A 16,583-nucleotide genomic window follows, 5' to 3' on the forward strand; every position below is an offset into this window, starting at 1 on the left:
CTTGCCCTGGGTGTTCTCCATGAGATATTAATATCCAGAAACATTTTCTCTGAAAAAAGGACTGAATCTCTAAGTGTGTCCACTTATCTCCACAGCTTCAGGCTCAAAACATATCTTTATAAATCCAGTATGAATGTCTAGCTATTATGATAAAACATAATTTTAATAAAAGAACAGGAAACCACACTTAACGCTAATTAAACTAAAATTAACTTAAAGTGCTCTCAAGCTTCATAGTACTAGAAGAGTTTCTTCACCAGGATCAGAAAGAAATCTCCAAGCATTTGAAGCTGCCAACCGCTCCTAAAATACGAGCAAATAAAACTCTTCCTTTTTGTAATGGGAAACCTGAGCTGCAAATATTTGAGACTGATTTGCTCAAAATCACAAAGACAACCTGCAGCAAAATCTATTTTAAGCAGAGGTCAACCAATATCCCAGACTGTGCTTAGTGATCAGTGAATTTTATTGCCTCCCTCTGGGGTGCTGCCATTAGCTGCTGTTAAACAAAAACTCTCTAGCCATGAGGAGCTACCAATGCAAAGGAGCAATAAAAAACTGATGTGGAAGGGGAGAGAGGCTTCTTAACTGCCTTGAAAGGCTGCCGGTGGGAGTAACTTGTTCTCCGAGCCCTTTCCTTTCTTTTCCTTTTATTCTCTTTCAGTAGCAAGGTTACAATAGGATTTCTTGGTGTCCATCTCCTCTTTGTGGCAAAGATGACTTGCTGGGACTTCTTTTTTTCCCCATAATTTGGTGACACGCTGTTTGGGCTGTGAGAGAGGAACTATATTTACATGTCCCTTGGACATCCCTCTTGGTCCATCTGCTTTTCCAACAGGTGATGAGCCATGAGTCTCCGTTAGCTTCCTGCTCGTTAACACCCCAGGTGAGAGCGGGGTGGGGGACCTGATCTTTTCTAGATGATGACAGGACTGGCTACATAAGCCAAATAGTAAAGACCATGTTGTGGGTTTAGTTCCTCTCCAGATGAGTTGTGCCTTGAAGTTTCTTACTGTTTAACCATGGATATTAAGTTCTGCAGCTTCTAATGGCAACAAGTTTCTCTCTGATAGAATCAAAACAACGTGGTGCTTGAACTCATCTAGCTGACTTTTTGATACGGATTCAACATTGACCAGTGTAGCTCCCTAGAGAGAAGGGACAATTTTTATACTTTGCTCATAACATATCAGTTTACTAAACCTTCCATTTTTGTGCCAGATTGCACAGATATAACAAACAAATCCATGAAAAGTCCTCCTTAAAGAAAGGACGTGATAGCAATAGAGAAAAACTACTCCCAGATTGTCCAATTGCTCTTCCTTCCTAGAGAGGATCATTTCTCTTTTTGTGTTTTCCTGAATATTAAAACCAGCCTATTTTTAAATAAACCAAAAAACATTCTTGGGAATATGTAAATAAAAATGTGGGTGGATCTGCAGCCCAGCACTAGCAGCAAAAAGAATAAACACAGAAGAGACAAAAAGTAATTTAACTGTGCAAAAGAAATGGCACTAGAAAACTTTGAGGCTGGCTGTTACTATGAGAGGAGTTTTGTTATGAATTTTCTCAAGTACCTAGCAATCAGGAAATTCTAGCCAGCATCTTAAGCATTTTAGGAAAAAGGCCCATAGCCTGTCCGGTCATTTCACAGGTGTGACAAACATCTCTCTCACACTCAAACTTACAGATTTGCACGCTTTCTATTACAGATCAGCCACTCCTTTTTACATAGCATGTATACTTGTTTGGCAAGAAAAGGTAAGCTACATAGCAACAATTTTTCAGGTCTGCTGACATTGTGCTCCCCTCCTCCCTGCCAAAGGAAGATATTCAAACCAGATCAGCTCTGTGACTTGCTTTACAGTAAATCCCCAGAAGCAAGAAGGTGACGAAGACACGAGGGAAAGGGAAAGTCAGTGAAACTGGCATTTCACGAGATTGCCCTGACAGCTGAGACCTGAATAAAGCATTCTAAAATTTTTGCGGCGTTAACCTTAAGTGACTTTCACACGAGAAATTTATGACAAGACAGGAACTTAAAACACGGGCCTCGGAGCCACGGGGCAGAGCGATGCCCGTCGCCTGCCCAAACATGTGTCTGGTTTCAGTGTACACTAATGCAAATGCTCCCACGTCCTTGCCAGCAGAAGTCAAATTCTTGACAGATCCTAAGTGGTACTCGGCACTGGGAGGAGGGAAGTGGGGTGAGCCAGGGAAGGATTTTTTTGTGCCCATTTATTTCTAGCTGTCTGTGATACTGTTTTCTTCAGAATAGAGAGGATTGTCTAAAACCATATAAAAAGAGGATTACCATCAGGGCAAGGTCAGCAGAGACATCATGAACAAATGCCATGCAATATGGAAAGAACTGGCTATTTTTTTAGAACATTTTTTCAAGTTTGAAGCATACAACTGAAGATTGCAACTGCCCAGCTGATGCATCTGTAAAACATCTGTCAACATAGTCTCAAGGCGTGACATCTATTTCTTTAAAATTTCTTGGCAGTCCAGGAGTTTAAAGCTAATCCACCTAATGTGGCTGCAGCATATAAATAGTCCGGTAAGCAGTTTGCAGCTAAATAACGGCAGAAATGGCTGTTAATATCTGCAGGGACTCAATTTCTCCACAAAAGTTTTGTTCCACAGAATACTTGCAGATGCACAGTAGGTTTGATGACAAATGACACACTGTTTCGTAAGGGTGAGCGAGAGAGATTACGTATATTATAGTTGTGTGTTACTCTGCCAAAAGATTAATCATAAAAATGAAAGGTGTTAGTTAGTAGATGAAGGAAGGCATTTTGTGATTTTTCAAATTTAATGGCCTTTAGCTGAAGGTGTTATTAAAAAAAGACCACAACATAACGATGGAGAGACGATCCATAAATGTACGACTGAAAAGTCAAGGATCAGTATCTAAGAACCCGGGAATACAAATAAACCAGAAGCCAGGGCACACGCCACACTTAACTGAGGAAGGGAGGCAGGGTGCACACAGAGAAAGAATAAGACCTTTTCTGCAATAATTCATTTTGTTTGCACAGCTACTTTATTTTCTCTGCCAAAGCACTCTGATTTAACTGCATGGCAGGTGCCTGACGCAATGTGGCTGGCGGAGTTAATTCTTAATTAGTTCTGCCGCCTGAATCTGCTGAAAACCTAACCTCTAGAGCAAAGCAGTTCACTGATGACAGCACTTCTTCTGGCGCAGTTCATCCAAAGTGCATGCGAAGGATAAAATTTTACTTTTCAGGTGCAGGACTTAATTCCACACTAGATACGCTGCTTTGGCTGTTTCACGTAGCTTTGGCTACGCTTTTCACTTGCTACAGTCCAGGTACCATCATCTTTTAAGCTTCTCTCATCCATCCAGAGCTGATTTCACATGTTCCTGACACAGCCTTCAACTAACTCACAGGAGTTGTGTTATTCATAACACCGCAGCCCGAGGAATGAATTATTTAGCTCATAACCTTATGCTCAGTCTGGAAAACCCTTCCACTGACGAGCTAATCCCCCAGATGCGGTGTGAGCAAACCCTATAGATTCCAAGCCAAAACACAAACCAGAAGAAAACAACAATCTGTCCCTTTTTTTAAATGTATGTATAAAAAGGCAATCTATGAACAGAACTGCAACAGCCCTGAAAGGTTTAAACACTTGGGAGGTCTGATCTCACCACTTCTTCACAACTGGAGAATCAGCAATGAGTTATCAAACAGCTTGTGGGTTTGCGGCGAGTTTTTTATCTGATTATAATACAAACGAACAAGACCTGAATAATGAAAAGGGAATGAAAAGCTGTGATTAGATTTTTAACCCAAGTGCGTGGTTACGTTTGAGAGCTGAGAAAAGGGGAGAATATTTGTTCTTTTCACATAAAATCTCCCCTCCTCTCCACTATCTCAGTGTCAGTCGGGGAGAGCCACAGATCCTGCATCAGGTTCTTCTTTGCAGTGCTTAAAAATTTGGCCTGTTCTTCCCTCTTAATTAGACTAATCTACCACTTTTTCTGCAGTTGATATTGTCAACCTACCAAAACCCAGAAAATTCAGAAAAATTAATTAGGCAACCTGCAGTAATTAGTCGTCTCCTATCCTGGGACGTGTGTCATCAGCCATAACCAAAGCCATTTCTCCTATGCCAAGATATGCCAAGCAAAGCTCAAACAGTATCTGTGACAGTTGAATACCTTGGGGCATTGCTGAACAGAGGTTAAATATGGGTCAAATCAGGATTACAGACTTTTCTCCTGCAAATATTTGCACCTGCGCATCTCAGGTCCTGTGATGGGGAGACAGGAGAGCTACTGGGTTTCTATTCTGTATCGCTACTCTGTGCCAAACCATAATTATATTCTGGCACTCGAGTATCCAGAATTTCAGAGTCTTTTTAGCTGTATTCATGATTGCTAAATATATTTTTTATCTTTTAACCTGATAAATGTAATACATAGGTATTTATCTAATATTATTCCAAATTCAGGTTAAAAAAAATTGCAAAATTCCTCTTGAAGAACAGAGGAAAAAATATCCATCTGCTGTTTAAAATCAAAACTCCAAAGAGAACATTTGCTTTGGAGCAGCAGAAAAATAATTAGCAGAGAAAAAAACAGAATCAGTTAAAAGGAAAAATATGGAATTAAACCCAAGACATTACAGTGAAATAAAAAATAGATTAAATAAAAGGTATTTGTCTGAATTAAATCAAATAAAGGGAATAAAAATACCATTAATAAAAATACCAAAGGTCATTTTTTGAGCTTGATTCAGTGAGCACAATCATTTTTTGCCTGCAATTTCCATTTCTAAATAAAAAAGCCTAGATCTTGCACATATGTTCTAATATCTGCCCGTCTATTAACTTACCCATTACACATGCCCACAATGGTTGTGTTCAGATGAAGTTAGATATGCCTTTAGTCTTTGGATAAATAGTGCTGTAAATTAGCTATCATAAAACATAATGCAGCTGCATCACTTTGCACAAATAAAGTACAAGGAACAATAGGCAATGCTGGATGATAAATACAAGCAATTAGCAGGAAGCTTAAGTGTACTTTTTGCCGTGGTAAAGGCTCATTTTACTAGTAAATACTGAGGCTGGGTGGGATGCTATCATAATGCAATCATTTATTTAAAAAAAAAAAAATCTGTGTTTGAAGAGCGGGCAGATCAATAACTCTTATGACTGTTAATATCAATACACAGCTTTACCAGAAGACATCTTATTTTCCAAAACAAAAGTGATCTATCAATTAAAAATAAAGACGGAGTGGGACTATTCACGGTAGCATTTGGATGATTAACAGTAAGTTAGTTATTTACATGGACAAAGAATGCTGTAATTACTAATGGGGTCATATTAAACAACACCATTAACTAACAACATGCTACAATGAACATGCATCTTAGTCCTTCAGAATTTGGATCAAGCTAAATTGCTTTTGGAGATGCAATGAATTTAATTTGCTGAGATACATCCATAGTCTGAACCACATTCTTGTATTTCCCTGCCACCTCTCCAGAGGTGGTACGCATCTTATCAGGGCTAGAAACATCACTTGCGTTTTCAGATCAACAGCATGTCCTTTCTATCGTGTGGTCTTCAAAGCCTGAGCAGTTCCTTCTCAAAAAGGCTTGGATTATTTTTCCGTTCAGGTTTGACTACTCCACCTGGGCTCTTTCTTCCCTTTCTTTAGTCTCTCACCTGAAAATAATGGGCCACGACAATTCATATAGTATTTTAATATCATAGTATGCATTTAAATGACTACAGCACATGTTTATAGCCCCCAAGAATCCCCAGTGACGGCTTGAAGACTAGTGCACTACGGACTTAAAGACACAAAGAAACCTGACAATATCGTGACCTAAGGAACACTACATCACATCTCCCACTGCTTTCAGTGGAGACAAGAGCAAGCAGCATGCAGGCATGTTACATGTGTTGGAAAATGAGGTTTGTGGCAATGTGTACAGTGTGCTTTTACATCTTGGCAGTGAAGGCTGAGTAGCTTGATGGCGAGAGGAAGGAAACAGAGATTACGATACGGTCAGAATGGTGCAGACCGTTGCCAAACCTCCATCTGAATACCAGTTGTCATCTGTCCCGTACTACGCTTTGCTCATCTGCCACTTTGTTTTTCATCAAGTGGGAATTTCTTCCCACCCTTTGAGATGTCACCAACCGCCACATCCTCCTCCAACCTCCTTTTACAGAAAGAAAGAAGCTATAAATGCATTCCGAAAAAAAACTGCTTTTCCTTTGTAAGAAAAATACAACTTCTGTTCCGTAAGTGCTTTCTTTTTATTGTTGTGGCTTTGAAACACACATGCAGATGCCTTTTATGATTTTAAGCTTTGGGTGACATATTTCTGGAAACTCCAGTTTCTTAGCTCCATGCCAGCATAGCTGGGGAAAAAAGAAAAAAAGATTAGGCACTAATAAGATTTGGAGTCCCAGAGAGATCAAAGCATAAAGGCATAATTGTGGCTGGCAAAACAGTTGCTGGGAAGTGTACCTAGCATGACAAGTGACTCGTCTTTCCTGACACCCACCCTGAGCAGCTTTACATCACCTCTGCTCCCCTCCTGATAAGGAAGGCTCCAGTGGATCCAGCTATAGAGAAAAGAAAGATGAACAGAGGCAAAAACACCAGTACAAATCCACTATGTTGGCAGCACTTTAGAAGCTGCTGGATTAAACCAGGAATTAAACTTTCCCTTGGACTTGTAAAAATTAAGGATTCAAATGAAACAGCATGTAATCTCATACATGAAATGCCAAGTGAAGAAGACAGCTGCTATAGCTGCATCTGGTGAAAGGGATGCTCCTACCAGACTCTGCAGCCAAGAGGGCAGGATTTCTGGGGTCGGAGGGAAACCAAGTGAGAAGCCTGACTTCGTAATTCAATCCTTGTGGCACTTAGCTGGAAGCAGGGAGTCTGAATGTTTTGACTACGGAGTTAGGCTCCTTCGTCCTGATGTTTAGGCAACTCTGAATGTGTCCTGCTGGACACGTGCAGATCTGCATCAGAGGGGATATTGTTTCAACTGCAAATAAAAAGGTCAGGCTAGAGATAGCAGGCTAGGGAGAAAATAGAAACAGGACTCTTAGGAGCTGGATGGAAATTTTCTTGAGATGACAACAACTATCATTGTAATGCATTCTTATTCATTGGAACAATCAAAGGAGAAATGATACATGAATTTTCCACCATTGTCAGTACAAAGTACAAAGGAACTCTCAAGTGCACCAGCTGATAAATAAACAGGTTCTTGAAAAGCCAGGAGATAAAAGGAAAATGTTCAAGTCAGCTGGGAGCCATGCTAGACCTTTGAAGGAATTAAGGAGAGCAAGCTGGAGTCTGCGGCAGATGAACACAAAACCCTCACTGGGCAAGTACGCTACTGCTCTGCTGCACAGCCCGCACTTGCATGTTGAATTTCCAGCTCTCACCTATTGAGCCTGGAAACCAGATGGGTCCAACTTCCAGAGAAAGGAAACCTCCAAGGCACACAAATACTGCCTTTGCAAGCGTCTCTAGGGATTGAGGGTGCTGTAGGAAAGGCTCATATAGCAGTCTGAAAGCTCTAATAAGAATAATGTCTCTTCTGATAATAAAAATAAACCACATGATAGTAAGACACATTTTTGCTTCTATAAACCTGAAATAATCTCCCTAGAACCTTTTTCACGGAGTCACCACTAAGGTTTGTGGCAATTAATGGTCAGGCTGCCCCAGTCCCCCCAAAACACTGCGGTGTATTGCAAACAGCACACGATGACTTCTGTTATGATGCTTGTTTTTTACATCAGGAAAACATGGCAACCCAAGTGCATTAGCTGAAACACTTTTAAATTATTTTTATCTTCTTTAGTAGACTAAAAAGGAAAACACCAGTCAAAAGTATGCTGTTGCTTAGTGATTTTAGCTGCATGTTATGCATGCTTGCAGGAGAAAAGGCAGACAGAGCAAGGCCTCGTATTTTTTTTATGTAAACTGCTGAAAAGGTAACATCCTCATCCAGGATGTAGGTTCAAACAAACAGCTCTTCGGCTTGAAGGAATTATTTTTACCTATTCTATATTAAATAAATAGCATTCCAGACTTGTTATCGCCTAGGGAAAGGTCATAACTATCGGAGGTCATTGTGGACTAGGGCACTTTTCATCTTTCCCATTAAAAATATATGTATATTCCCCACTGAATATGCAAATTGTGGTGGATCTGGTTTTGAATCATCTAACTCTTCCCATCTATCTCATAATTCTGTTCTGCCCGATTTCCGTCCCAGGACCTTGACACTTGAAAGTGGGCACCGCGATATTTAACTGCATTTCTCATGGATCTTGCCCCTGTGGAATTCCCCAGGGTACCATTTGATTTGTCAGCTCCATACTCACAAAGTAACACCAAAACAGAAGTGTACATGCAGCAAAACCTGGTCCTTCCTGTCGCTTCCCCCATTTCAGGTCTCGTATCCTGGGGCTGGTACCCAGGCAGATTTGGCCTTGGCTAGCTCAAAATCCCCAACGAGCTCTTGCCTGTGAGATATTGGCCAAATCACTGCATTCCTCTGAGCCTCAGATTCGACATCTGCAAAGCCAGGACAACGATAATGAATTCCATGGTGATGAAAACTCTTCAGATCTGCTTCTGAAAACTACTACCGGAGAGTCATATTTTATTTATTATTGTTGTTGTCATTATTATTATTATTACCATGCAGTCCTGTCATCTCTATGAGCTCCTTACACATAGATAAGTGTATTCATAGAGCACGAATGACTGGGATGTCAGTTAAATTTACTGTGCCTTATAATACCAGTGACTCTTTCTCTTCTGTAGCGTCATATACTCAATCGTGATTCGAACCATCTGGATGAAGAGCAAAGCTCAGACTGTCATCATATCCAGCTGCCCTGGTGAGTCTCAGCACACATGTCTCCAGCCTCGTGATTCAAATCCTGCCAGTCTCCCCAAATCTGGGAATGCCTGGACATGCGGTGTCACGTTGGGCCCCCATCAGTGTGGTGGGAATGGGGTTTCAGTGATTGTTCATTCATAACTCTTTTCTACGTTATTTACCTTCTTTCTTTTGACACTAAATCCCCTTTAGAGAAGCAACAGAAAACATCTGCGAGAAAAGAATCAGAAGTAAAAAATCCTTATTCTAGAACTTAGAATCACTATTCCTAGAATTATGCCCATTTCCAGAATAATTTTTGTCTAGCATATACTTAGATAACACTTCTGCTGTGTCTTCACATGCCCTTGCAAGTGTGGATTTTGGTCAAGCTCAGAAATTCCTGGCTACAGAAAGCCATAAAATGAGCTGAGCTTTCCACCCCAAGGTCATAAAAATTTTTGGACTATTCTGAGCTATTTTGGCAAAGAGCACACATCATTTCAAGATCCTCACTTGTCAGCTGCCTTTCCTATTAGTTATGAAGAAAAGTATGTTCATTTACGCTAATGTGTTTTACAACACAACTGTAAGAGCACACAACCAGTTAGTGCAGCCAAGTGGTGAGTGGAAACACATCAAACCACGGGGATCAAGTTGCTGGTACTTGCCTGAAGCAGGATCATGGATCATGTCTGGTACAGGAGGAAGCGTCCTAATGCCATGTTGCACATATTCAGACACCCTTATGTCATATCAACTATAATCTAAGATTTACTCCTCCTTTGAAAAGCTTGAGCAGGACTGATTTCTAATGAACCTGCCTTCATGACACAATCTGTATTAACTAGTCCTGAAAAAAACGTCATTCTCCTCATCCAGGAGGTGTATTCTGCTCTATAAGTCACCAAGTGATTTCCAGTAATATTACATATGGACTAATTTCAAGCTTCTACATGGGATGTTTCACTGATAACAAGCCCACATTAATTTTATTTATTTTTTTTCTTTACAAATTACACAGCCTTGATATGCTGTTTTTATAAGACATGCAAAAAGTTGTGTACACATAGTTATTTCAAATTACTTTAAAAAATTCCAGTCCTAAGTTTGGACTACAAGAGTTTAAAGATATTTTGGTAAAAAATTACCTTCTTGTGTATTCACTATGGTGAACCTCATTATTCTGACCCGGCAACATGAACAGCAAATTGACATTAATAATGAAATCAGCCATATTATTATAATCATGCTGGTACTGTTATTCAAATACAGAACTTGATTCTCAGAGACATTAGTGTTACTTCAGAGGAAATGAGATCGACCAGCCCTGGTGTGAGACTGAACAGAATTTGCTTCTCAATTCAAGCCACACTGAATTTCTGAAAAGCTAGTCTAATAGCATTTTGTATTTCATTACTGAGTCAACACAGAGAGTAAAATGCATGGCTGATTATCCAAAGCATCAAAAATAGTAAGAGGTTAAGGGAATGGAGTATGTAGCCTTTAAAATCCTTCTGACTGAAATGCGGTTAAAAGTGAACAGGTAGTCTGTTTTGCCAGGTTGTTTCTTCTCTTTTCTTAATTACAGCTGCCAGTTCCTTTCAGAAGATGTCTCCTGTAACAGCACTCTGGTTGCATCTTTGTAGCTGAGACGGCGCATGGTTTTTATTAGGCTGATACAGTTGGGCACATGGGCAGTGTTTTTCATGACTAAGTGTCGAGGATCAGGAATACCCAGCTGCCACAATGCTTCAGGAAGATCTCTTCTGCTTACATTTCCCCTTTTGATTTTGGGTGGCTTGGGTTTTGAGTATCCAACTTGAGCAGGCTTGCAAGTGTCCGAATTTCAGGAACTACTGAGCTCCTGCCCGACACCAGGGAAGGACGGGCGACGTATCGCTGTCCTGCCTGCGGAGGTATGCGCTGACACATCCACGCAGCAGCCCCACTCTTTTACTAGCTGAACTGTTCTTTCCCCAGGTGGCAAAACCTCTGCTGGCTACACCAGTCGTGGATTCATATCCAGGGCGAAAGTGAAAGCGATCAAGTACAGCATTGTAATTATCCTTGGTAAGTGAAAAGCCCCACAGCCGGTAGCTAGGGAGGATGCTGACATCAGGAAGCTGGTCTTCCTCAGCTGCCCCCCGTCATCAGCAGATAAAGTGCAGTAGATGGCTCGGTGAAGGAGCTTTACTTTGACCCCCTGACTTGCCTTCTGACCTTGTCCTTCCCCTCTCCTCTGGCTGATAAGCTCCTATTTTAGGCATCTGACATAAGCCTCAAATGAAATTATATGCACAACCCCTCATGTGCATAAAGAAAGTAAAGGAGGGACATCATTGCCTAAAAGGAACAAGAGAAGGGGTCATCTCCTTCCCATCCAAGCTGCCAAAAGACTTGGCAACTGAGTTGTCTTTTAGACTTAGAGACTGTTTATAACATGTTAGGTGCTGGGGGGTGCAAGGGAGAGGAAGGAGAGGCGAGGGATGCAGAGCAACTGAATTTGATGTCAGAAGCGTGTTGTCTGCCGAAGTGGGAATAACGAGCTCTCCTTTCCTGACCGGGCAGCAGATGACTCAGTGCAGGTGTCCTCCGTCTCCCAGGGAGACGACATTATTCTGTTGGAATTAGGAGGCTGACATTCTGTCTCGATAAATAAAGGCAGCGTCACACAGGGCTTGTGATTAGCTGCCAGAGACAGGCAGGAAGGTGACCGAAGCTATTTACTCCCAAGGGCGGACAGCCATCCCCTACCACTGAAAAAGAGATCGCTCCTCTTTCCAACGCTACACAAAATTCAGATTGGATGATGTGGTGATAACAGCTACTACTGAGGTGCTTGGCTCACTGTTTAGCAGTAGCGTCTGCAGACATGAGAGAGGCCGGTGAGATTCATGATTTTCAGAAGTTCAAGAACAGCTTCTCTGTGTCTGAACTTTTCTGCGTGGCAATCAAAGAATGCTTTTGTCAGAAACAACTATCGCAATGCTATCAGATGTCAAGAGCTCACCTGGAGGCTCAGTATTTCAAAGGACCTTGATAATATTAGGCACCCAGTATCTCTTGATGTGCAGATTAAGACATTCATGGATTTCTTTAAAGCCACTTAAAGTTCTGCGTAGACAGTGTTATGATCTATATGCTGACAATGCATATTGCTATTTTACTGGTGTCTGTGCATAGGCAATGCCAGTTTGGTTACTCTAGAATCTAAACAGGAGGGGAGTTTACCTCTTCCTTGCACATTCAGTGAGCGCTCGGCTAACTGCCAACTAAGAAATACTGCTTACTGCAACAAGAAAGCAAGCATGGGATCACTCTGCTGTCTCATTTGGGTCAGGGAGAGATCACGTGTCTCATTTCAGATACCTGTATATTTGCAACTCAGGTACTTGTGGCTTAGTTGAGTGAACTGCCTGTGCCAGTGTTTCTATGTAAATCTTTAATCAAAAGCCTTTGTAAAAAGAGATGACATAGAAATTTGTGAGGGATGGATTCATTCCCTATGTCTGCAAATAAAGGTAAAGGTAAAGGTAAGCCTTCTTATTTCTACCACCTCTGAACAACAGCAGGGACTATGAACAATGCAGTCCTCTCTTCCCTTCCCAAAATTCATCCCTCAAATTGCAGTATAGGAATTAGAGAGTCTTTCTGCACGCTCCATATACACAGCAATTCCAAACAGCATGCCAAATGACATGTTAGTCTGCTGTAATATGGTGTGAAAGGGTGTCATTCCTTGCTCCTGGGTGTCTAAGAGCCCTTTTTTAATAGGTGGCTGTGACAGGCAGTGCTGTCACGGAGCGGCACTTTGGTGGTGTGTACATTTAGATTGGCTGCTCACTCAGGGGACCATTAAAAGAGCACTTCACTATAACTTATGATGCTTTAACTGGCTACCTATTTACCCTTTATGTGTTGTGTAGTGTTCAAAAGTGCCTCGATATGTCTAGAGGGAGCACTCTAAACACTTAGAGGAGCACACATAATATATTTTACGGGCATTAAAATAAAAATAAAGACAAATAAAAGCACAATCTAATAACTATTCTCTTAAATAAGACCCTGAAGAGGGAGAGATTCTTTTTTGCGTGAACAAATATGTATGTGTTATGACTGTCTCTCTATGCGTGTGTGATTACCTCCCTAAATAGCTAAACTATCTAATGTCAGGCTCTTCCCCTCTCTGTCTCTCTTCCAGCATTTGTTCTCTGTTGGAGCCCTTACTTTCTTTTTGATATCCTGGACAATTTCAACATACTCCCTGTGACCAAAGAGCGCTTCTACGCATCTGTGATCATTCAGAACCTGCCAGCCTTGAACAGTGCCATCAATCCCCTCATCTACTGCCTCTTCAGCAACCGCCTCTGCTCCTCTTTCGAGTATCGCTCCTTTACTGTCACTCCAACTACCCCCTAAGAAGGGAGGGAACACATAAACACAGTCCCTAAACCGACTACCTGTTTTCACCTGTTTTAATTCTGACCATTCCTTATTTTCTTTAGGGAAAGAAGAACACGAAGGCTGGGGGGAACTTTCCGGGACAGGAGTGATGGAGGGCAGGAGATGCAGGTCCTGTCCAAACCAGAATACATCTAGCGTGGGCGATGCCCCGCAAGCCACGCAGGGACCAGTACCAAGGAAAGCGGAGGTCCCCCACAAGCCCCGAGCACCGTGAGCTGATGGACACTGACTGGAAAGAGCCCACACCCCGCTGCTGTTGAGCAGCACACATATTTTGGATCAGCACTGCAGCTTCAGCAATTGCATACTGCCAATGCCAAACTCAGTCCAAGGGGTTTGCATGCCACTGTTGTGAGGGCTCATCTTGGCCCGCTGTTTTCAAGCAAACTGTAATATATATGTATTCTGAATGGCAAAAAACAATGTAAATGGTGTGTAGTCAATCTTCTCTCTATTTTTCAGGAGTCGCTAAAAGTCATCTACTTTACCGTATGGCTCACATAATTGGTAAAGAGTATTTACAAGTAACTACAGAGCAAAAACCCTACTTAAAATAAAAACACTGGCACTTTTCTGATGAGAACACACCACCATCACTATATGTAATTATATCTGAGTTTCGTACACAACCACTTACGAAGTGATACCCAGAGAAGAGGGGACTGAAGGGCTGGGTTACTGTCTCCCACCTCTCCTGGCCCGTCTCCTCAGCTCACGCCAGTCCTCCCAGCCGCAGCGTCCCTGCAGCTCGTCCTCCCCTTCCCGCGCCGTATTTCCCTGCTGTCCTACCTTGGCATGTCAGTGGCACCCTAGGGTCCCTGCAGGGCTGCCATGCGACACATCCAGACAGTCATTTATTTATGGGCTACTGTATTAATGAAGCGTCTGCCAGCCCCTCCCAGACCCTGCGGTGCATCAGGTGCACCGATCCTCATGCGCTTCTGTGGCAAAAGCCCTGAGCAGTCTTTTGGGGACTCTGCACTCGCTCCACCTACATAGAGCTGTCATCCAGGGCACTTCGTCAGCGCAGATCAATCTTGCCACCACACAGCAGCATTTCCCTGGCTCGTGCACTATGTAAACCATCCATGTCGCTTAAATCACGCAGGGAACCATACACATCTTTAGACAACCTCAGAGCTGGCAAAAGACCTGGGTGAAACCATAAAACTCAAATTGCATTTAGAAAAAAATATCTGTTGATGGTCCAGTCTTGTAAACTCATTGTAGGGTCCACCGAGCACCGACCATCAGGCAGAGCTTCGCTGCACAGCGCCCCTAGCGGTTGGGCATCCCCTTCCCCAGCCCTTGGGGCATCCTCCCACCACACAGTTCTCCAGTTTAAGGAGAAAGGTTCTCACGCAGGTTTAGTGGGTGGGTGGGTGGATGATATTGACTTCAATGTTCATTTTACCGCAAGGCAGCTTGAAGTATTTGTATGATAATACATGCTAACCAGCTGTATGGCAAGTGTGTTTGTTTCCTCTCGGTAAAAAAACTGCATTCTTACTTAAGTGGAGTCAGTTTAAACAGGGTTTTTTTATTATTGTGATCCTTTGCAATGAGTTTGTTCCCTGCAAAACAAGAACTGAATAAAATTTGTTTATAATTACCTATATTACAATAATCTTTTTTCCTAAGTAGGAGATACATAAAATCGTGGGGCTTTATGTTCTCAGGAAAATAAATAAGGTTTTTTTTTTTATTATTATGAAGTTCTGTTATGTCTAAATTTTGGTAACAGCTTAATTAAAACCATGAATCTACACCAGCCTTTACAGCAGCCACCTTGGATAGATTGTATATAAGAACTAGACAACATTTTTTCTTGTGGGCGAAGTTATAACTTTCCCAAAAGTGGACTGCTCGGTTTAAGCCTCATAGTGAAATAGATTTTGGTTTTTAACGTTTTCATCTGATACATATATTTTTGAACAAATAATGGAGTTCCTAGACTTAATACCTGGAAATCAGATAACATTTCTGAGCAGTACTTTGATTTCCAAATGTAACATGCCTCAATCCCACTAAAATTTACATATTATTCACTGGGGTCACCACATGAATTATCCCATCTAAAGTAAGCATATGCATGAGTAAATGTAGGACTCCAGCCTTAAATGAAGTAATTACCTATTTATTTTCAAAGAAACAGCCTTTTTGTTTCATTCCTTATTGCATTATGTAGTATTTACATGTTGTTCATATCCTTTTTCCTCTGGACATGATTGTGATGCCCTTCCTCATAAGAGGAGCTTTCAGTTTAAATGGCCTCACATCACTTTTGTCTTCTTCCCTTCCAAACGTTTAATACAGAAATAAATAATTGATCTCATTTTTTAACCTGCTGTCTTACTGTGCAAGAAATAGCATTTTACTACCTTTCTATATTCTCCAAAACTTTTGTTGTAAAGAAACTGAGAAAAAGCTGAGTTTTTCCATTAGTCTGGAAAACACTTGCATGGCTCTGCTTTGTCTCTTGGGAGAGTGATTTACAGAATTTCATCTGACTCCAGTAGGTTTCTTACTCTTATTCCATGTCAGCAACGTGCTCTACATCTGTTGACTGTTTAGTTCCTTAATTGTGAGACAGTTGTTACAAAAGACCCCAGGCCTATGGAGAGAGGTAGCAAAAGTCAGTGTCAAGGTCCAATGCCCAGAGAGAGTCCGAACACAAGAAGAAGAGGGCACCCAGCTGGCTTGTCCGTGACAGCCCACGAGGAGCTGTTTTTCATTAGCTTTAACACTTCAAGATGCGTCTGTGAGATCCTTCTGACATTCCCACAGCAACCAGAAACATTTGTATGCATGACTGTTAGGACGTAAAATCCTGTATGATTATAGATTCCCAGGAAGCATGGAAAATCAGATACTCATCCCTCAGAGAAGTCACATCAAACAGCATAGGACTAGGATACTTTTCAAACTAATACATTAATTCAAGAGAATAGAGAACGTGTGTTTTCTGTGACAGGTTCAAATAAAATCTGAATGAAAAAACTATTTAACTTGCTCTTGGACATTTTTTTAATGTAATTTAAAGTTCAGTTCTCTTAGTCAAGATTTCCATCTGTTGCTAAAAGTGTAAAGCAGTATTTTGTCTTTCATCTTGGTTTTGTCTTTGAAATGTCTGTCTCCTTTTTTATTTTTACTTTGAAAAACCTAATGCAAGACAGTAAAATTTAACATCCAAATCACTGG

At 41.4% G+C, this 16,583-nt stretch overlaps 1 protein-coding gene across 1 annotated transcript in view; it reads left to right on the top strand.

The window, feature by feature from the left end:
- Nucleotides 1–16,376, top strand: part of NPSR1 (neuropeptide S receptor 1) — a 63,033-nt gene extending 46,657 nt beyond the window's left edge. The window contains exons 6-9 of the mRNA XM_075140732.1: nucleotides 8,858–8,934; nucleotides 10,899–10,988; nucleotides 13,120–13,300; nucleotides 13,424–16,376. Coding sequence (XP_074996833.1) covers nucleotides 8,858–8,934; nucleotides 10,899–10,988; nucleotides 13,120–13,300; nucleotides 13,424–13,517 — 442 coding nt within the window. The 3' untranslated portion in view covers nucleotides 13,518–16,376. The remainder of the gene's footprint in view (nucleotides 1–8,857; nucleotides 8,935–10,898; nucleotides 10,989–13,119; nucleotides 13,301–13,423) is intronic.
- Nucleotides 16,377–16,583: the final 207 nt, after the last annotated feature.

The sequence above is a fragment of the Calonectris borealis genome, chromosome 2 (assembly GCF_964195595.1).
Source record: "Calonectris borealis chromosome 2, bCalBor7.hap1.2, whole genome shotgun sequence".
NCBI lineage: Eukaryota > Metazoa > Chordata > Aves > Procellariiformes > Procellariidae > Calonectris > Calonectris borealis.